Genomic DNA, 23,645 nt, shown 5'->3' on the forward strand with positions numbered 1-23,645 from the left:
GTTTCCCTCTGTATTCTGGCCAACAATCCACAGCCTCCCAATAAAATTAGTCATCCACTTCATATCTGTTTGTGGGACATTGCTGTGTATCCTATGAAGCAGTTTAGTTTGAGATATCCTCCCGATGTGAAAAGCACAAAACAAAATGTCAGGATTATCATTGTTACCTTCAACATTTCAACTTGAGCGTTGATGTGTCAGATAACATAAATTACTTAGTCTCTTTATCTGGGCAAAAAATTGCCTAGATTAAATTCAAGTATTATAGAATTTTAAGTGTCAATTCCTATATGTTAAAAAGTTGACACTTGTCAGTCTAATAGTCATAATTATAATAATAATAGTTGTATTTGATATAGCACCTTTCACTTCAGGAGGAAATCTCAAAAGCGCTTCATACGATTTACTGTAAAATGTAGTGACAACTTTGTAGGTGAACCCGCAGCCAATTTGCACACAGCAATGTTCCACAAACAGATTTTTAACTGGGGATTATTGGTCAGATCGCTGTGAGAAACTCCCTTCTCTTTTTGAGTAGCGCTATGGTATCTTTTATGTCAACCTGAACAGGCAGGACCTTGGTGTTATGCCTCATCTGAGAATGTCACCTCTGACAATGCAAAACACCCCAGACCTGTATTAGTCCCGATGTGGGGATTGAATCCACAATCTTTTGACTCAGAGCCAAGAGTGCTACCAGTCAGCATGACTGGCATCTCTGATAGGATTATTCATTGTTCACAATGTTTCTTAAATTACAGCAGACGTGTTGATATCATGTAAATTCATACTGAAGTCAAATTTTGTTTTGATGTACAGAGATTATCATTGAATCCAGTTACTTATTTGGACATATTTGCTCATTATTATGGACATAGTTCTCAAGGTCAGTTGTAAGAGTGCTTTCAACTTCATTTTTAGTTGTTATTTAGACTTCCTGTCGATAAATGGAAACTCTTGCATACATGGGCTAGCTGGTTCTGAAAGTTTCCATCCACTCTATACTGAAATCCTCTTCCTCAATTATTGGATTGGACCAGGTATTCAAGCATGAGGGCGGATTTGATAATTAAACTGCAACCTTAAACTATTCAAATAAATATAAAAAATACAATGTTAATGCAAATGAAGCAGATTAATAATACATAGAAAGGGAAGTTAGTATAACCAATCTGTGTTTATTAATATGGATTGTATTCAGGCTGTAGATTATATTGTTAACTTGTTCACAGTAATAGCATTGAATTATTTGAAAAATGAGCATTCAAATGTTCAGTAATATTCAAAAATATGTAATCATTTTTAACATTTGTGATATAGGATCCAATCCTGGGCAAATTTCATCTTTGTTATTTTCTGGCAGTTCTATTCTCAGTCAATGTAAGCATGCGCAGGATATTTTGCAACATTTCTGTTTCAGGATTGTGAACAAATATCAGTGGTGAGATGGCCACTTTGTTTAATGGGTTAGTCCACAAACTATTTTGGAATAGATTTAGGTCTATGCAAGCCAGAAACTCCTTTTTGTAAACATGTCTCGTATTCCTGCGCACAATCATATTGTCAAACAGAGCAACAGATGGATGTTTTAACATTAAACATGATTTTTGCAGCCAGTTGTGTGGAGTCCTTTGAGATGTCTTCCAGAATAAAAAATGTTGTTGTTTTCAGCGGCATTGCAGTGGTACGTATATGCATGGAACTAAGTGGACTCCAGGCATTGACCTTTACAGATTTTGTTTCAAACAATTAAATCTAATTTGCCTTATTTTATAACATGATTTCTTAATAAGGAATTCCTGTCATTCCCCGCTCTGGAATCTGATCACAACCGTTCTGAGTTACTGTGAGTTACTTTTTTTTAAGCTCAAATGCTGTGATACTAAAGCAAAATCTACTGCTCAATTGCTGGAGTGGCTTCCTTAATGTAATATTAATAGAAAAACAAAAAATGCTCAAATACTCTATATAAACATTAATAAAAGTTGCAAAATAATTTTACATATCTTTTTTCCTTCTATTATTGCTTCTTCTCCGGGAAAGTTTTGTACTTTTTACTTTATTCCTAACTAATATTTTTTCTCTATTTCACTTTTTTGTTACTTTAAATACTTTTAATTTAGCAACCTGATAGCTCTGCTCCCTTCTCATTACCTTCCATTCTGAAGATGGGTGTTACTTAATTTTTGTTAAAATGTGGTATCTGGACTTAACTGAAGGTTTGGGAATTTCAGAGAATGCTTTTGCGTGCTTTAGGTTAACTCCAGAGTGTGCTTTATATCGGGTTAACCAGCTAAAACCACTCAGTTTGCCATTGAAATACTGTCTGGCATGTTTCCTGCTCCTTGCCCATCTTGGACTATCCTACCTATTAGGGCTTTGGTTTGCAGGGTTAACAGGAGCTGAGTGGGAAGAATTCTTGGCCCCGATGTTCAATCTGTCCTTCCAAGTCTTGCAGATGAGCTGAGGTGGCTAGGCTGTTATTAGCAGTGCCTTGGAGTCCTGGGGACCCATCTGGCTCAGACACCAGGCTTCTGAGACATTGCAGAAGATCGAACTGATTCTGACATTCCTTTGCCAAACATGTCACTTTAGAACCAGTTCAGCTCCAAGGAGACGAGACCCTGCTTACATCACAAGGAGGATCTACAAAGACAATTATAAACAGCTAGATTTAACTTGCACGTGCAAATATTACATATTTGTCGCTTTCTCCTGCATACAAAAGGACATCAAACAGATAGGATTTTGGAAAGATTATAGTGCATTGTTGTCTAATTAAAAGTGAAAAGTAATTAGATCCATTAATACCCTTGCACCCTCCATACCTCGATTCTCTCAATTTATTCTCTCACTCTATTCTATTTTTCTCTCTCTCTCTCGCTATTGTGTCTCTCTGTATCCTCTCTCTCTCTCTCTCTCTCTCTTTATTTCTTCATCCAGTTGAACGTCAACAAGACATTGGCTCTTCTGCTTGATTCCAGTCAGCACCTTCTCACCACAGGTACTGACAGCATCAATCTCCATGGATGCACACGCCACTTCATGGAACCAGCATGGAACCTCGATATCTTGTTCGACTCTAAACTGTCCTATAAATCCTGCATCCTTACTCTGAACCATTCAGCTTTTCTCCACCTCAACATTGCCTGCATTTACCTGCACTACCTCCTCTTGGACGTAGAGACGCTTATTCATGCATTCATCATGCACAGGCTAGACTATGCCAACTCTCTACTCATCAAACTTTCCAACTCTTCCCTCCACAAGCTGCAGACCATCCAGAAATCTGCAGCTCATGTCCTCTCATGCACCAGGCTCCACAAGCCTATTAACCCTATCCTCGCCCAGTTTCCACCGTTTTCTCATCCGCTAGACTAGCGTGGTCCAACAGGTGGCCCGCGGGATACAACCGGCACGGAGTATGATTTTGTCCAGGTTGCAAATAATTTCTGACTTCACTGTTTTACCTCCTGGCTGTGTCTCTCTTCTGGTAGATCTCTATGAAGCACTGCAGAGACAATGACAGGAAGGGTGGGGGTGTGGTGGGAGTTATCCATCCCCACCCCTCCCTGTCACATTTTGCACTGCCTCAAGCTTTGTGTAACCTGGTGAGACGCAGTGAGCAGCAGCAGGAGTATTTTGCAATTCTAAATCTACACAACCTTGAGTCTCAGTAGGAAACACAAGGTAGATCTGGAAAATAGAAAATTTCAGGGTTAGTGGGAAATGGATTATTTGTTTAGCGAAAATAATGGAAAACTGCAAGGCGTTGTTTGCTAGCAAGCCATATTGTGTTGAAGAAATTCAGAGTTAAGTCTCAATTATGGATTAATCTGTTTTTGTTTAGTATTCTCTGTAGGGGCCTCCACCTGCTTAGTTGATATCTTGTGTTTTGACCTTGATACATTAACAAAAATTGATTCATATTTTTCCATTTGAGCTGATCATTATTAAGTAATAGTCACACAATTTAAAACATAGGATTTCTGTATGATTCCTTTATGTTTCTGGAAGGGAAAAACAAAAATGTTACTTATGCAGTCGGCAGACATTTCTCAAATGTGACCTCTGGCCCTCGACACCCAAAATGTTGGAACACCCTGATCTAGAAGATTGAGTTCAAGATCCTCATACTCACTTTTAAATCCCTCCACCAGCCTACCTCTGTGATCCTTTTAAACCCTATCAATCCACCTGCTCCCTCCGCTTGGTATGTACAGGCCTGCTTCACATCCCTGTCCAGCCCACCCCATCATTGAAGTCAGGTTTTCTGCCTAATTGCCCAACTCCCAAGACCTTCCTGTTTGACCATGCCGTCGATCATCTTCCCCGCCCCCAGCCCCACCTCTTCTCAATCCAACCGCCAGCTAGGGTGCAAATCCTTGATCGTCCAGTGCCTTGGTACATCCTTCCAAGTGAAAGGCGCTACATAAATATAATTTGTTGTTGTTATTCTGTTATTGTCATTCTCTCTACTATTGTTTTTCTCCAGTCCCTCACTCTCCCTACTGTCTCTCTATTCTCTCAGTATTCTTTCTCTATTCTCTCACTCTCAATTGCATTTATCTTTCTGTTGGCTCTCTCTATTTTGTATTGTATTGTGCTTCTATTCTTCCTGTCTCTTTCTATTCTCTTCTCTCTCTATTATTTCTATCTCTTTATTGTCTCTATTCTCACTCGCTTTATGGTTTTCATGCTCTCTCTACACTTTCTCTTGCTCTCTATTCTCATTCTCTCTTTTCTGCATCTAGTCTTCATGTTCTCTCTATAGTTCTTATTCCCTCTCCGTCTATTTGCACTCACTTGTTCTCCCCTATTCTTTCTCTCTTAATCTATTCTCCCTCTCTCTTTCTATGGTTCTCCTTCTATTCTCTCTCTGTTCTCACTGTCTCGATTCTCTTTTCTCACATTTCTCTTGATCATCTTCTCACTCTCTTTCTCAATTCTCTTTCTGTTCCTCATGCTCTCATGTATTCTATCTCTGGTTCTCAGTATTTCTTCCTCTCCATGTTTCTCTCTCTCTGGTTGTCTCTCTCTCTCTCTCTCTCTGTTTTTTTTATAACAATCTATTCTCTCTCTGATTCTCACTCTCCATCTCTGCTTTTCTTTCACTCTCCTTTATAGTAATCTCTTTCTGGTTCTCTCTCTAGGGTTTTAACTCTTTGGTTCTCACCCTATCTATCTCTCACTCAATTCTCAATTTCTATGGTTCTCAGTCTCTCTCTGGTTCTCCCTCTCTATTTTTATATAGTTTTCTTTTTTCTCTTTCACCTTCTATTCTTTTTCCCTTCCTCTCTGGTTCTCACTCTGTGTGTGTCAGCCTTGCTCAGTTGTTGCACTCCTGCTTTAAGTCAGAAGGTTGTGGGATCAAGCCCCATGTCAGGACTTGAACTCATAGTCTAAGATAATAGTAATAATATAATAATCCTTGCATTTGATACAGTGCTTTTCACGTCTTCGACACATCTTAAAGCGCTTCACAGAATATACTGTAAAGTGAATTGACACTATATTTGTGGGCAAAATGCAGCAGCCATTTGCGCGCAGCAGTGTCACTCAATCCAGTTATTTTTTTGAGGGATTATTACTATTATAATTATTATTAGATAGTGTTGGCGTGTGTTCCATTGTTGGACGCGTCGTCTTTGGATGAGACGTTAAAACAAGATCCCATCTGACTGTGCAGGTGGTTGGCAAAGATCCCATGGCACTATTCGAAAAGAGACGGGGGAATTCTCCCGGAGTCCTGGCCAACAATTCCCCCATATAAAATTGTTCACTCACTCCATGACTGTTTTTGTGAGATGTGCCGCATTTCGCTCACAAAACACAAGTCAATCCACTTATATCCAGTATATCCCGTAAAGCTCTTTTGAGACGTCTCGACGTGTGAAAGGCCCAATATCAAATGGAAGTATTATTGTTATTTATTATCATTTCTTCTTTTTTCTCTTTCTCGCACTTCTTCCTGTGGTTTTCTCTCTATCTCTCTATCTCTCGCTCTGGATTTCTCTCTCACGCTCTCCAGTTCTCTGTCTCTCTCTCTCTCTCTCTGGTTCTCACTCTCCGCTGTTCTCTCCATTCTCAGTCTCCGGTCCTCTCTCTGTGTGTGAGTGAGTGTGTGAGTGAGTGAGTGTTTTCCCTCTTGTTTCACTCTCTCTGGGTTTCTCTCTCTCTGTGTGTGATTTCACTGATGTTTTTCCTCTCTCTGTTTGTTTCTCTCTCTGTCTCTGTTTTCTCTCTCTGTCTCTCTCTGTCTCTCTCTACTCTCTCTCTCTCTCTCCCTGTCTCCCTGTCTCTCTCCCTGTGGGTTCCCGTGGTAAGTGCTGTTGCTGGTGGTGGGGTCGAGTCAGAGTGTAGTCTCGCGTGGCTGGCTATAGGGGCTGGCGGTCAGGTGCAGTGCGGTTGAGCGGGTTGGCGGTTGAGCGGGTTGGGCGGGTTGAGAGGGGGGTGTGTTGGGCGGGTTGGGGGGGGTGTTGAGAGGGGGGTGTTGGGCGGGTTGGGCGGGTTGGGGGGTGTTGAGAGAGGGGATGTTGGGCGGGTTGGGGGGGTGTTGGGCGGTTGGGCGGGTTGAGAGAGGGGGGGGGGTGTTGGGCGGGTTGGGCGGGTTGAGAGGGGGGTGTTGGGCGGGTTGGGCGGGTTGGGGGGGGGAGGGAGGGGCAGAGCGCGGTTCCCACCCTCCCTCTCGCGAGGCCTGGAGTTTGAGCGAGAGTTGGCGGAAGATGGCGCCTGTTGTGACAGGGTGAGTGTCTGAGCGTGTGGGACACCAGCGCCCGGGCCGCCCCGCGCCCCCGCCCCCGCTCCCCCCCACCCCGGGCCTCCCTCCCCACCCCGGGCCGGCCCGGGCCCGGCCCCGCACACAGGCAGCCTGTCCCCCCCCCCGCCCGCCCAGGGGGGCCCGCGGCCCGGGGCCGGGGCCGGGCGGCAGCTTCTTTTGTTTGTCTGTGTGTGTGTGTGTGTGAGAGAGAGAGTGAGAGCGAGAGAGTGACTCGCGCTGCCCCCCAACTGCCCTGAGCGGCGATCCCAGTGCGGCCCCGGGACAGCCCCGCGACTCCCCCCCTCACCCCCACCCCCCAACCCTAACCCTCACCCCAACCCTCACCACTCTCCCAACCTCACACTCACTCACACTCACTCACACACTCCCCACTCTCCCCACACTCCCCCACTCACTTACACTCACTCCCACACTCCCCCACTCCCCACTTACACTCACTCCCCCCCTCACCCCCAACCCTCAACCCTCACCCCAACCCTCACCACTCTCCCAACCTCACACTCCCCACACACACTCACACACTCCCCCCACACTCACTCACACTCACTCACACACTCCTCACACTCACTCACACACTCCCCCCACACTCACTCACACTCACTCACACACTCCCCCACACTCACTCACACACTCCCCCCACACTCACTCACACACTCCCCCCACACTCACTCACACTCACTCACACACTCCCCCCACACTCACTCACACTCACTCACACACTCCCCCCACACACTCACTCACACACTCCCCCCACACTCACTCACACTCACACACTCCCCACACACTCCTCACACTCACTCACACACTCCCCCACACTCACTCACACTCACTCCCACACTCCCCCCCACACTCACTCCCACTCACTCCCACACTCCCCACACTCCCCACTTACACTCACTCCCACACTCACTTACACTCACTCCCACACTCCCCACTCCCCCCCCACTCCCACACCCCACACTCCCCCACTCACACTCACTCACACACTCCCCCACACTCACTCACACTCACTCACACACTCCCCACACACTCACTCACACACTCCCCCCACACTCACTCACACTCACTCCCACACTCCCCCACTCCCCACTCCCACTCACTCCCACACTCCCCCACTCCCCACACTCACTCCCACACTCACTTACACTCACTCCCACACTCCCCACTCCCCCCCACTCCCACACTCCCCACACTCCCCCACTCACACTCACTCTCACACTCACTCCCACACTCCCCCACTCACTTACACTCACTCCCACACTCCCCCACTCACTCACACTCACTCCCACACTCCCCACACTCCCCACTTACACTCACTCTCACACTCCCCCCCCCCACTCCCCCACACTCACTCCCACACTCCCCCACTCACTTACACTCACTCCCACACTCCCCACTCTCCCCACACTCCCCCACACACTCACTCCCACACTCCCCACACTCCCCACTTACACTCACTCCCACACTCCCCACACTCCCCACTTACACTCACTCCCACACTCCCCCACATTCACTCACACTCACTCCCACACTCCCCCCACACTCACTCCCCCCTTCCCACTCTCGCCCACCCTCACCCCCACTCTCCCACTCCCACTCCACCACTTACTCTCTCCCTCACTCCCCCCTCCACCACACTCCAGCTCCCCCCACTCCCCCGCCCCCACTCTCACACCCCCCCACTCCTGCTCACCCCCACCCATTCCCGCACCCCCATCCCGCCACCCGGGTCTCTCCCCACCCGGGTATCACCACCGCCGCCCCCCGAGTCTCTCCCCGCCCGTCCCCAGGTCTCCCCCCCCCCCCGTCTCTCCCCACTCTCCACTCCGGGTCTCACCACCGCCCGCCCCAGGTCTCTCCCCCTACCCCCGTCTCACCCCCTACCCCCGGTCTCACCCCCGCCCGCCCCCCACAGGTCTCTTCCCCGCCCCTCCCCCTGGCTCTCTCCCCCAGCTCTCTCTTCCCCCACCCCCGCCGCTCCCCCCGTCCCCCCGGGTCTCTCACCCCGGCTCTCTCCCTCTCCCCCCACACCCCCACGGCTCCTCCCTCCCCCCCCCCCCCGCTCTCCCCCCTCCCCCCTGCTCCCCTCTCTGCCTCCCCATCACTTCCCTCCCGATGTCCGCCTCCCCGCTCCCCTCCCTTTATTCACCCCTTCGCTGTGCCCACCCTCCCTGCTCCCCTCACTCTGCCTGCCACCCCCTGTTCCCCTCTCTCTGCCCAGTCCGGCCTGCTCCCCTCGCTCCCCCACACCGCTCCCCTCACTCTCCCGCCCACCGCTCCCTCGCTCTCCCCCCACCGCTCCCTCGCTCCCCCCACCCTCCCCTCACTCTCACCCCCACCGCTCCCTCACTCTCACCCCCACCGCTCCCCACACCGCTCCCTCACTCTCACCCACGCCCCCACCGCCCCCTCACTCTCCCCCCACCGCTCCCCTCGCTCCCCCACACCGCTCCCTCACTCTCACCCCCACCCCCCCACACCGCTCCCCTCACTCTCCCCCCCCGCTCCCCTCGCTCTCCCCCCACCGCTCCCCTCACTCCCCCACCGCTCCCCTCGCTCTCCCCCACCGCTCCCCTCCTCTCCCCCCCCAACCGCTCCCCTCGCTCTCCCCCCACCGCTCCCTCGCTCCCCCCCACCGCTCCCTCACTCTCACGCCCACCGCTCCCCTCGCTCTCCCCCCCACCGCTCCCCTCACTCCCCCACACCGCTCCCCTCACTCTCCCCCCAACCGCTCCCCTCGCTCTCCCCCAACCGCTCCCCTCACTCTCCCCCCCACCGCTCCCCTCACTCTCACCCCCACCGCTCCCCTCGCTCTCCCCCCACCGCCCCCGCGCTCTCCGCCCCCCGCGCTCTCCGCCCCCCCACCCCGTCCCGCCCCCACTCCCCGCCCCCCTCTCCTCCGCCCCCTCACTCTCCTTCCAAAACTATCACTTTTTCCTGTTTTGCTTTACGGCCCCGGTCGGCACTGCTTTAAGCAACACAGCAAAACGGGGCCCCTTTTGGAGGAAAGGCACATCTGGCTACTCATTACCCAAACCAAACGCATCAACCTACTGCCTGTAGGAAAACAAGCATGCTTGTCTCCATCAGGGTATCAGTAGGGAATTGCTGCACAACTGTTTCTGCTCTCCTGGCTTTTTGTTGCCCTCCCGATAAAGTAAAATAATGTTGTGGAATATTTTGCAATTTTCATAATCTGCAGAGTTTATGAATTGGATACTTTGTTTTTTTTCAATCGTGTATGAAATATTGCATAAACTTATTTTGATTAATAATGTCACTCCTGTTGTTGGCCAACACTATCAGATGTTTTTAAGTTATTGACTTTGAAGAAATGAAGATTCATAAACTTGATGTATTGAAGTGTGCAGTGGATGTAATGTAGGCATCATAGTACAGATGTTATATCATGCCAAAACTTTTTTTTGCAGTTTGTCATTTTTATATAACTGACACTTAAGATCTGATAAACTTGTCAAGGTTGAATAGGCAGCCTTGGTAGCTCAGTTAGTTATAGATCAAACCTAGAATGGACCTGGAAAGTTATGAGATCAAATTATTTTTGAGATGATTAAATTGCTGAGGCAAAAGTTCTGTTCAGTGCTGTGTGTAGCCTTCTCAACTGTGTGACTAAAATGGGAAATTTTGTAGTGGCTCATATCAGCAAAGGCGTGTAAAGTTAAAAAAAATTATCCAAAAATGCCTTGCATGTGGGAAGGGTGAACAAAGTTAAGCGTAAAAGAGGAGTTTCCCTGGGACTGAACTGGTTCAAAGGAGATGAAAAAACTTGCAAAGTACATGTTGATCATGACCATAATTAATCCTTCCATTTGATGTAGCTCCTTTCGCATCTGGGGATGTCTGTAAAAGTGTTTCATAGGATATACTGTGAAGTATAATGACTGCATATTTTATGGGCGAATGAATCTCATCAATGACACTTGATTGCAAAGCTCAAATAAGTACTGTGATTGCAGCTGAACACGCACTATGAGATGCATCAGTATTTACTAATCATTAGTATACAGACTGAATTATCTGTGCACACTCCAGGATAAAGTGAATAATGTACTTTATTATATTCTGTAATCACTACTATGGATTTAAAATTTTGGATAAGATGATACTTTTGTGCTGCTAGGAACATGTTCTGCCTTTAGAATATTTTTCCTATGTGCATTTGAATCTTAAGTAACTAAATCCACTTGTTTCCAATTGTGTTATAAGGATATGCTTGCTTTCACTCTTAAAGCTAATCTCTCTCTATGGTACATCTCATAACAATCCCAATTTGTGATTCAGATTTGAGTCCTCTCTCAAGCAACTAAACTCTAAACTAATGATAGTTTGGACTGCTCCAGTTGATGTTTTACTCTTTCCATAAGTTGTAATATTCAATGCAACATTCATATGGTACAACTTCATATACATTGTTTTTATGGTTGTATGAAGTTATGTATTTGTAGGATTGAACAGTAACAATACAATTTTTTTCATTTCTGATTACCCAGTGTTCGGGGTATCGAGTATTTTAATCCAGGGTGTGATAAGTATTGTGTGAAAATGTTACACCAATGTTAGATGACAGTCATTGAACTGGTTGTGGTGTGAAAGAACTGTAAATTTGCAAGTAACTCAAGTGTCTGAATTGACAATCATATGTAAAATTAATTCTATAATACATGGTAATTAGTGCAATTTTATATTGTTTTTTGAATTTCAGTTTTGTGGACATGTAAATGCTGTTTCAAATGTTGATGAGGCTTCAGTATCTGTTCCGCATTTCTTTGTTATGACCTCCATACATGTGGCGATACTCCAGAAGGAGCTGTAGGCATTAGTTAGAACAAGTGCATCAGAGGAAGAAGTTTCTCTTCATTGGAGTAGCTGAATTCAAATTCTAGAGTTTTGTGGTTCTGTGGATTAATCAGAAATTATGAATTTGTACTGGGAGAAACTTGTCAGGTAAGGAAGATGAGTGTGACATAAGAATATTCAGACTGTGGTGGTATAGACTATTCAGACTAATGGGTGCCCTCGATCTCTAGAATTTCTAACAAATGCTTCGGCAGATACACACAGTAATGTTGTTATATATTTGTTTATTTGTATATTTGTTTATTTTAAACATCCCGATGGGCTCAGAGAGCAGTAAAAGAAGCACAATACTGCCGGGGTGGTTGCAGGTTTAAAAGTTTACAAGCGTGCCAACGTAAATCTTACTGTTTAGTTTTTTTCGGAGAAATAGCTCATTTAAATTGGAGACAGGATGGCACATATTTTACTATTCACTGATGGGAAGGGCTAATGAACAATCTGTTCTCACGCAGTCCTTCATCTGTAATAAACATGAGGTGAGAGAGGCAGTCAAGGGTGATTCAGCCTTCTCTAACTGTAAATTCACTTTACAGTCTGTTCTGTGAAGCACTTTGAGACATCTAGAAGACGTGAAAAGCGCTATATCAAATGCAAGGATGATTGCTGTTGGAAAATACATCTCCTTCACTTTGTGCTAATCCAGATAACATTTGAACTTGTGGATGTGAAATAATAGGCTCAAAGCTGAAAACCTTTCCCTGTAACTATCGTCTATAGTGCCTTGAGTTTTAAGAATTTTACTGTTTTATTTGTTTCAAAACCTTATCAACTTAATTAATTTCTGCTGCTACAACAATAACAATTTGTAATTGTGTTGTGTCTTTCATATCCAGAGATTGTCTCAAAAGCGCTTCGCACAGCTAATTTGGAGTGGGGAGGGGAAAGATGATCGAAAGTCAAAAATAGGTCTTAAGGGAAGCTTTAAAGTCAGAGGAGAGGGGGCCAGACAGGAGCGAGGGGGTGAAGCAGCTGCATCTATATTGCTGCTTAAAAGACAACTTCTTGTTCCAAGCACCTGTCTCCCCACAAAAACAATTCTGTTGTGAAAGAAGACTGAAGTGGTGTTCTTTTCCCCCGTCTTAACATTTGCCTTTATGTTTCACACAGAGTCTGGAGTCTGTCTGATCTCCAACTGATTTCTTGTCTCCTGGTGCATTGGGTTTTACAGTTTGAATACAGTGGGTCTAATAGATTTGGAATTCAGGATAATGAACAGATTGTGCTTTACCGCATATCAATCTGTAGTTTCATCGCAGTTTTCAAAGCAGATATATGAATATTCCAAATGTGTTCCACCCAAGTGGTGAATTCTGTGTTAGTTATATTTTTGTTACAACATAGAATTTATAACCATTGACAATTTTCCTCTGTTTTTAACAGTGTTGCCCTTCATTTGTTACACGTGTCATAATACATATGAAGGATGTTAATTTGTAATTTGTTGAATCAATTTCAGAATTGTACTGTATATGGTTAAAGAACGTGGTTGTTTTCTGGGAGCTTGTTGTCTATCACTGTCTTAAGAACTAAGGAAAGCACATTTGTATAGCGCCTTTCACGCCTCCCAAGGTGCTGGATAATTAATGTTTGGACCCAGCTGGGGGTCGGTATCGGGGAGGGTGGAGGGCAGTGACGGGAAGGAGGGTGACCGAAGGCACAATCGAAGAGGAGGGTCTTGAGATGGGTCTTGAAGGAGACGAGGGAGTGGGTGAGGTGGGGAGACTGCGGGATGGAGTTCCAGAGGGTGGGAACAGAGTGGCAGAAGGCTCACCCGCCAATGGTGGGGCAGACGAGGCGGCGGATATGAAGTCGGAGCCCGCTGAGTGGAGGGAACGAGCAGGATGGTAGGGGGTTAGGAAGTTGATGGGAAGCCAGTGGTGTTGGGTGAGGATGGGGGTGATAGGGTGGTGGAACCTGATGCAGGAGAGGACATGGGAGGCACAGTTCTGGATGATCTGCAGCCGATGGAGGGAGGAGTTGGGGTGGCCGACAAGGGAACTTGCGTAGTAATTGCGTACTCATTAATTAATCAAATTCTTACTCATTAAACTGTTTTCTGATGCAGCAAATCTACTTGCCAGAAATGCAATAAACTGCCCCCACAAAGTTCACATTTGCATAGATTATTACAAAGAATAGGAAGAATAACTACAAATAGAGATGAGATTGATAAATATTCTTATATTTTTGTTGTCAGTTACACATCATCTTGAGCCCATTATGTTGATTCTGTGCAACAGTCTAACCCGTAAACATTTGTTTAGGAAGTTATTGCGTTTAATTCTATCTGTTACATAAATAATGCATTTTCTCAGTAAATAGCATTACTCATCAATGACAGCTATGATTAATTTCACAAGCGATTTTGATAAATGTTCAGCACAATACTTATTGAGGTTTGATCATCGTAACCGCCAGGGCTTTGGGCGTTGTTAAGAATGTACCTATACCTTCAAGATTGCCTTGGAGTAATACAAACCTCCCTGTCTCTGACGGGTACGTCTCCTGGAGTCAGTTCTCACATATGTCTGTTCAAACATGGCCACTTAAAAATTCTTTAGCAGTTGAATAGACAACTGAAGAACTTGTGATGATCATTTTTAATGTTGGTAAAGAGCTGGTCATACTTTCTGCTCTTTAATGATAAACAAAAACAGTCATTGGTATTGGTTAGAGGTGTTTAGTACTAACTTGCAACTATTTCAAACTTCTCAGCACCTGGCTAATACAACTTGTGTTGTGGGAAATATAAATCCTGCTTCAAGTTGCTGTAATGCTTGAAGTTAATATTTGCTTGTAGGGGAAAAGTAACTGTCCTTGTCAGATGCCCTAAGCTGTAACTTGTGTTAGCAATTTATGGGGCTTTTGCAGTTAGAATGATGCAGAGCTCCAGTATAAGATCAGAGGTGATCAAATGTACTAGATCTCTGCAATAAGGAAATAAAGGATAATATAGCAACTGGAAGATGAAACTGCAATTTGACCTGTTACAACAAACAGTAAAAAAAAGTACAACTAGATTATTTAAATTTCGTAAAGCTGGAAGCCTTTTTTAAAGTTCATTGAAACTTGTTTACATCATTAAAACAAAATAGATTTTCAACTGTATTTTAATGCTATTGTAGTTCTGTTTGCCATTCTTCCAGTTTTGACAATCTTCCAACTTGTCATGGTTTTCACATTTACAATATTCTGTTATATTTAAAAATGTACTTTGGTATCCATTATATGAAATATAAACATAAATGAAATAAAAGTGAAGAATGTGCAATTCATTCCGATCATGGTAATCAGAGTTTGAAACATCAGATAAATTCCTTACTTGAGATCTGTCTGTTAGCCTGGCTCAGCACTTGTGTCTGAGTCAGACCATTCTGGGTTCAAGCCCAAATCGAGACTTGGAGCTCATATAGTCCAGGCTGACATCCAATGCAATACTGGTGCTAACCTTTTGATGAGATGTTAAATCGAGGTCCTGACTGCCTGATTAGGTGGATGTTAAGATTCAATGGCACTATTCGAAAAGAGAAGGTAGTTTCTCCCAGTCCCCCCAAAAAAATTGTCATACACTTCATGGCTGTTTGTGGGACATTGCTGTACCAAATTGTCTGTTATGTTCAGCTGCAAAATACAGTTATTACACTTTATAGTAAGTTCTTTGCGTTTTGAGACGTTCTCCTGACGTGAAAGGTGAAAGGTGAAAGGTCAAATGTAAAGATTCTTAGTATTAGTATTTAATGCTACAGTAATCTCTAATAATGCCAGATTATGGTGTCACAGTGAATTAGCACAATTTTAATTTTAACATTTTCTAATGATGAAAAGAACTAATTTGGAAGGCACTGATTGAATATCCTAACCACTAATACGTATTTAGAAAATACTGCAAGTCTTCTTCATTGGTATTTATCAATAGATAAAATGTTGCAATACGAGATTAAAGATTTTACAATGGGTAGGATCGAGATTTGAATTTTAAATGCTTATGAGGTTATCTGAAGAAGTGCTTTATAATAGATTACTCTTGATAAATAGCTAATAAATAGCTAAGCAATTTAATTTTGCTGTAGATAGTGTGTATTCATGATATTGTGAAGAAAAGAGTTATTGAAGAAGGAAGAGTTGTAAATTTGCAATCTCCTTTTAGCTTCTGCCATCATGTATAATTTTCTGGTCAAGCTGCCATCTTCTCCATAGCCTCTGGTAATGTCCTTCTTTAGTCAGGTGCTGGGTAGTGGTGCTGAAGAACAGCTAGCATTGATTCAAGTTTATGTGTACGCGTATTATTTCCCATTCTCTTTGCTGTTGTTCATTGTTGAAAACTGTCTAATTGCCTCTCTATCCTTATGATATGTATGATAAAGACTAACCACATACTGTTGTAGGAGTTTTGGCGAAAAGCCTGCATTAGTTCTGGAGAGAGATGCTCTACAAATTACTGTCAATGCAAAGCACTTGTCTACACCGTATTAGTTTTTGGGGAAAGAACTTTTATCTATCAAATAAAAGCTATTGTAAAAAGCCAGATCTTTTTGAAAACTGAAATAAGTGAATTCTTCTGATATTCTCCTGGAACTCGTTTGCGATTATTGTATATGTGCCAAGAGTATGTACTCTGACAATGAAATACTCTGTGGCAACACACAGACCTGCTCCAGATGGAACCAAATCCCTGATGTCAATTGAGCATATTCTACTGGAGAAGCCCAAATCCTTCAAAAGAAGTCTGTCTTCAAATAACAATAATCCTTTCATTTGATTAACGACGTTCACATCAGGAGGACGTCACAAAGTGCTTCACGGGATTAATTGTAAAGTGTAGTGACAGTATTTTTGAAGGCTAATGTGGAAGCCAATTTGCATACCGTGAAGTATGTGACTCCCACTGCGAGGAAATGCTGGACTTTCTTGAGTCCAAAATCGAGGGAATCTGCGCAGCTGCCACTGCCCTCCCAACTTCCACCCCTTCCCTACCAACCCCCCCACTACCCATCCCTCCTTACACACCTTTGAACCTGTCACCCCTCCTCTGTCATCACCACCATATCCTCCATGAAGTCCACCACCTGCTCCCTGGACCCCATCCCCAACCCCTCTCCTTAAATCCCAGCTCCACCTCCTTGCCCCACTACTCACCGACATCATCAACCTCTCCCTGTCATCTGGCACTGTTCCTACCCCCTTCAAAACAGCCACTATCACCTCCACTTTGAAGAAACCTTCCCTTGACCCATCACAGCTATCCAGCTACCGGCCCATCTCCCACCTCCCTTTTCTGTCTAAGGTCCTTGAGAGAGCCGTCACCTCCCAGCTTCGCTCTTTCCTCTCCTCCCTCTCTCTCCATGAGCCCCTCCAATCGGGATTCCATGCTGCCCACAGCACGGAAACTGTTCTGGTCAAGGTCACAAATGACATCCTGACCATGTGTGACCAGGGCTCCCTCTGCCTCCTCGTCCTCCTCGACCTCTCCGCTGCCTCATGACCCAACTGTGCAGCGCCTTGGGACGTCCTCCTGACGTGAAAGGCGCTCTATAAATGGAATCTTGTTGTTGTTGTTGTTGCCTTTGATACTGTGGACCACTCAATCCTCCTCCACCGCCTCTCCTCCCACCTCAACCTTCAGTGGGCTCCGGCCTGCTCCATGTCTCCGGTCTGATCTGCCCTACCATCGGTGACCGGGCTTTCAGCCTCTCTGCCCCCACACTCTGGAACTCCATCCCACAGTCCCTTCCCCTCGCTTCCTCCCTTGCCTCCTTCAAGGCCAATCTCAAGACCCTCTTTGATCGTGCATTCAGTCGCCCTCCCACCTCTCTGCCTTCCCTCACCCCTACCCCACCCCTCCTCCATTGCTTGGGTCCTGACCCCTGACTGTCCAGCACCTTGGGACATCCTCCCGATGTGAAAGGCGCTCTATAAATGTAATGTTGTTGTTGTTGTGATGTTCTACAAGCAAACATGAAGTAAGTAACCAGTTTTATCTGGAGGATTGTTGGCTAGGACACCGACAACTCCATTTTCTTTTTAAATAGAGCCATGGGATCTTTTAACATTCAACTGAACTGGCGGAAAGAATTTTGATTTAATGTCTCATTTGAAGGATGGCACCTCAGACAGCTCCCCCAGCATTGCATTGCACATTAAATGGTGAAAATTAGGTACAGGTATAAGGCAAATGATGAAGGATGCCTAATGTTGTGATCAATACCACCACCACCAAAAACAACAACCTGCATTTAGTATAGCGCCCTTCATGTGGAGTAGCGTGTCGGAGTGCTTAAAACTCTGAATTGTAACTGAGATGCCTGTGACCACAATATGTAATAGTGGGTCAGAAGGACAAAATGAGGCAGAAATAAAGAAACATGGAGGAAAGTCCTATAATCTAGTGTGGATAGAATTAGGTTTCATTCTTTTGTAGGAAGAAATGTTTTCAGTACTTAATCTTTGGGTCATATAAAAAAAATCAGTAAAGATCCCATGGCACGATTCGAAAAGAGAAGGAAGTTTTTCCTGATCTCCTGGTCAATAATCTCCCAAATAAAATTTGTCATTCACTTAATTTCTATAGTGGGACATTGTTTTTTGCAAATTGGCTGCTCAGTTTCCCTAAAATATGCAGTACATCCTCTGTAGCACCTTTGCAATATCCTTTTGACGTGAAAGACGCTACACCAAATGTAAGGATTTTTTTTTACCAACTGAGCAAGATTTGACACACAAATTGATATACAAATATACAATCAATTACTTTGGAGTATATTCTGTGATTCCTTTGAGATATCTAGAAGACGTGATAAGACGCTTTATCTAATGCAAGGATTATTATTATAATCGTTGGAAGAATGTCTCAAAGCACTTGATAGGATATTCTGAAAAGCTTAGTGACTGTTTAACTAGATGTTTGCAGTATAGATGAACTCTTTTTTGCCTTATGTAGTTTGGGGAAAAGTAACCACTTAGATTTCTTTGCGCTAGCCTTATTTTGTGAAATCATGTAATTCGTAATCCCGAAATGAAGTTCTGACTCATCACCGCATGTGTACTTGCCGACTGCATTGAAGTAAGCATCGAAGTGGACACGCGCAGGATAGATTATTGATTGATTCAGATTTTATATGACTTGTGCAGGTTTGCCCGTAACTCATAGTTCGTGGAAGTCATTTTAAATGTTATGGTCCTCCTGACGTGAAAGGTGCTATACAAATGTAATTTGTTGTTGTTGATGTGACTTGTGTGAGTTTTACTGTAGTGAATTAATTTGATTTGGGTGTGGGGGGGGAGAATTTGGAAGAGGAAGGAATATAAACCAGGTTACATCAGTATATCCTGTGAAGCGCTTTCAGCGGTCTGGATGACATGGTACGCATTATATCAAATGCAAAGATTATTATAATAAGGAGCTTATTAATACTGATGGTAATTGGTCCTTTTTTGATGAAATCTGATTCCAAATACTGGGACTCCACTGTAGGACCTAAAATACTGAAATGTCTTCAAGGGCTTTACATGTAATTCTATCAGGTTGGGTGACCGTGTTTGTAGGTGAATGTAACTAATTTGCATGTAACAAGCCTCATGAGCAGCTATTAAATAAAAATCCTGAGTTGAACCTTCAACTTTTGGCGTGAGTCCTATGAACTGAGCCGACATATTACCCCCAAGTGGTGTCTGGCCAATAATTTGTAAATTGCCAGCATAACCTTCAAAGACTTGGACTCTATTTTAACTGCTACTACTCTATCAGTAAACTCTGCATAACTCAACCCTGGCTTAATTGTCACTACCACTTAACTTGCCATGCCATCAATATCCTGAACCCTTCCCAAGCAAAATATTAATAAGGGACCTTGCTTTACTTGTCACTCTGCTGAACACGTAGCCAATCGAATTAGAAATTCTTGTGAGTACTTACAATGTAAAATTGTTCATCCTGCATAGCCGGTCTATTAGAGGACTGCAGCATGGCCTCCTGCCCTATCCTGTTGCGAGGCTTCTGGTCTGCCTGCAGATGAGGTGTCTGCAATGCATCTGAGTTTGCGCACCTAATCTCCGCCGACACCCTTACCGGCTGCAACACCACCTTGTGGCCCAAGAGGACCCATGCCAAACTCATCACCCGCTAGATAACTTGTTGCTCAGCCCCTTTCCCTTGGAGTGACAAGTTATCTGGAGCTCACTGTATATCCTCGCATTTTATTTCCATTTTTAACTGATTCACCACAAGGATGTCAGCTGGTAGCATTCACTTCTTAGTCAGAAGGCTGTGGGTTTCAAGGTCCATGTCGAGACTTTGAAATCAGTCCAGGCTGATGTTCCAGTGCAGTACTGGGTGTGTGCTGCATTGCCTTTGGATGAGATTTTAAATTGAGGTCCTGTCTGTCTACCTGTTCAGATAAATGTTAACGATCCTATGGTATTATTCTAAAAGAGAAGGGAGTTTCTCTCGGGGTGGTGGCCGACAATTCCCCCAGATACATTTGGTCATTAACCTCATGGATGTTTGCGGAACATTGTTGTGTGCAAATTTGGCTGTTGTGTTTGCCTACAGAATACACAGATACTACATGTCACAGTAAAACCCTTTTGATGTGTTTTCGGACATTTCAATGACATGATAAGGTGCTGTATCAAATGCAAGGATTATTATATTCAAATTGTGAAAATAAAATAGTCAAGGCTATTTACTGACAAAACACTGCCATTAGCTATGCATCACATTCCTGGTCTTATTTAATGTAAAACAATGTTTTCGTTGTGTATCCTAGAATTAAACCTAATTGTAATAGAAATATAGCCAGACAGATGCCAAATTAAACCTAATTCTAATTCAATCCAAACTAGATTGTAGTACTTTCTTCCATGTTTCTTTGTGTTTGGCATCTGTCTGGCTATATTTCTATTACAAAATGCAGTTTTTGAATTCTTAAGGCAATAGTAAGCTGCTTCTGGCCAATGTTATGTTAAAGCAAGATGTTAGGCTTCCAATTGCTGACTTGTTCATAAAAGCTTTTTAATGTGGTATTTATACAGGATTTGAAACTCCTTGGGTGGCTCAGTGGTGCGATGAATGTGGTAAGATCTGGGTAAATGCTTGTCATGTCCCAAAGAAGATCCTTTTCCTTTGGTACAGGAAGTTGAAAGTCACTTCTTTGTGGCCGGTTACATTATTAGAGACGAGGCCAGGAACGGGTCACCCAGACTCTTGACCAAAGGATGGTGGCAACTAATTTAAAGGAACAGAATATTATTATTGATCCTTTTATTTATGTTTTTAATTTGTTATTTTATGCAGCAGTTATGTAATATTGCCTCAAGGTCTCATGCTACAGAAATCCCTTTGTTTACATATAAGGCATTAGCCACAGATGAACAGAAAAACACATCTCACTGTTGTGGTTTGGATCTTCCTTTTGGTCTGCCATACGTTCCCTAATGGGTGGGAAATGCTCCCAAGGAAACTTTGTCTTGGACTTTCTGGAGTCAGCAGTGTTGTCTCATTTACCCTCAACAAATTGCAAAGCGGTTTTAGTGGAGTCCTATAGCTTAATGGTTAGAGCACTTGTCTTACAAACAAGAAGATCCAGGTTTGATTCCCAGGTGGGACGAAACCATAGGCAAGTTTCCTTACTCCACACACCTCCGTTTACCTATCAGTAAATAGGAACCTGGTTGTTAGTCGATTGGTGGATCGCTTTTCTGGGAGTAATAATCCCTTAAAAAAAGTATGAATTATAATTTGGCTACTCAATCTATGACTGTATGTGGGACACTGCTGTGTGCAATTGACTGCTGCGTTTCGCCAACAAAAGTCAATTCATTTTACAGTATAATCTATGAAGCGCTTTGAGACATCTCGAAGAGGTGATAAGACCCTGTATCAAAAAAAATCAAATGCAAAGATTATTATGTTCACAAGGTTAACTGCAATTTGTGAAAAAAAATGACACTTTTACCAGCCACAAAGAAATGCATGAAAATATTTTGGTTAACTCCATTCTCCTTTATTCTCTGAGATGAGGAGGTTTTTTCTGTACTAAGGGGTTCCAAAATATTTATTGTGCCACTCAATGGTCATTTGGATATCAGTGCTAAATATGGAGCACAAATCGTTAATCTCATCTAGACAATGAGCTAAAATGTTGAATATTTAACACAAGAATAATAACACTAACATTCTTTTTATTGGAGTTGTGCTTCATAATTTCTTACAATGTAGTTTGTTTTTCACATGGATTAACAGATCCTTCAATGTAACCCATTTTCACCCTCAGGAGCTGTATTTAGACAAGTGGTGTGAGTCCATATACGTGAGCCTCTTACCCGATTAGGTTTGCGTCTATCCCTCCGTCTTTTCCTCTCTTTGCCTGTCTTCGAATCACAATGACTTCAAATCACAATGACTTCAAATTACAATGACTTCAAATTAAATGCTCTCCTTTTTGACAATGCCTTCGGTTATCCTGCCTTCTATTTCTAGCGCAGCTCTAAACCACATTGAGCACTCTGAGATGCTCTTTGTGTGAAGGGGACAATATAAATGCAAGTTGTTGTTGCGTCAGCTATATCGTAATTAGACTGTGATTGCAACTGACACAAAGGGACCCTAATGTTTCTGAGTAAGCCGGTGGAGTGGCTTTAAAATCATTAAAGACAAGGTCTTTTTACTTCAATAATAACACTATTCAATGTTAAACAGCAACTTGCATTGAGGATGAGCATCTTAGATGCACATATAACGAGAGCTCTGCTACATTTGCACTGAACCCAGAGCAAAGAGAAGTCTGTCATAACAGTACTGGTTGCCATCTAGGGGAGGCCTATTGCAGTTTTTATGCTGCTAAATCATCTCGACTACAATCCTGGGAGATGATGCAGAGTGGTTAGTAACTTGATGGGGTGGTGGAAGGGGAAAATCTGATTGTATTGCGCCTAACCCCCTATCAACCTGTCCGCTCCCTCCTCTCAGTGGGCTCTGGCCTGCTTCACGGCCCCCGCCTTGCCCACTCCACCGTTGGTGGACAGGCCTTCAGCCTCTCTGCCCCATCCTATGGAACTCCATCTCACAGTCCCTCCACCTCGCCCCCTCTCTTGCCTCCTTCAAGACCCATCTTAAGACCCTCCTCTTCGACCATGCCCTTTGGTCACCCTCCTACCCCCGCCCTTCACCCCTCCTGATCCCAACCACCAGCTCGGGTGCGGATCCCTGACTGTCCAGTGTTTTGGGATGTTCTCCTGACATGAAAGGCGCTATACAAATCTTAATTTGTTGTTGTCGTCTTATAGATTGCAAATGGATGCTTAAATGTTTAAGAATCATTTGTGTGATTCTTCATGTGGCCTACTTATTCACTGATCATTTTGTTGGACATTCAATAAGTTGCTTCATTACTTTTTTTTCTCCTCTCCCCACTACCACAACTTTCCCAAACTACAGTTTTCTGCTCTGAAGTTCCACCTTTTTGTGTGATATCTATGCCACTGGGTGCTGTAATGTCTCCTGATTTACATTCAGTATGGAAATACAGCAGAAGTTGAGCTATTACAGCTGTGCACGTTGAGTCAGGTATTTTAGATTTTCAAATACATTACATGTGAGGAGAGAATTAATTGGCACAGTGTAGAGTACTGAATTAGAGTTATTTTTTGATGAGCACTCCACTAATTGTAATGGTAGAGTGCTTCCTTTCTACTTTAGTTGTCCTTCCGATGTGAAAGGCGCTATATCAAATGCAGGGATTACTAGCATTAATATGGACAAAGCTGCAACACATGATTGTGTTAGTTCAAGTAAGGATTCCCACTTCCTCAATTAAATTGTAATTTCATATATTTGACCCGATACTGTCATCCTTTTTGAGATTATTTATAGTTTTAAATATTATTGTTTGATCTTTGTAGGAGTTTTAGCTGATAACTATTCAGCAGTCAATTGGAATGGATAATTTACTGTTGAAATTCAGTTCTTATGCTGAATTGGAGACCAAGC

At 43.9% G+C, this 23,645-nt stretch overlaps 1 protein-coding gene across 1 annotated transcript in view; it reads left to right on the forward strand.

Moving 5' to 3' along the window:
* Positions 1-6,667: 6,667 nt before the first annotated feature.
* The window catches only part of rbpjb (recombination signal binding protein for immunoglobulin kappa J region b), a 59,011-nt gene continuing 42,033 nt past the window's right edge, over positions 6,668-23,645 (forward strand). Inside the window, exon 1 of the mRNA XM_042341145.1 lies at positions 6,668-6,745. Coding sequence (XP_042197079.1) covers positions 6,726-6,745 — 20 coding nt within the window. The 5' untranslated portion in view covers positions 6,668-6,725. The remainder of the gene's footprint in view (positions 6,746-23,645) is intronic.

Source organism: Callorhinchus milii, unplaced genomic scaffold, assembly GCF_018977255.1.
Source record: "Callorhinchus milii isolate IMCB2004 unplaced genomic scaffold, IMCB_Cmil_1.0 Scaffold1, whole genome shotgun sequence".
Classification (NCBI taxonomy): Eukaryota; Metazoa; Chordata; class Chondrichthyes; order Chimaeriformes; family Callorhinchidae; genus Callorhinchus; species Callorhinchus milii.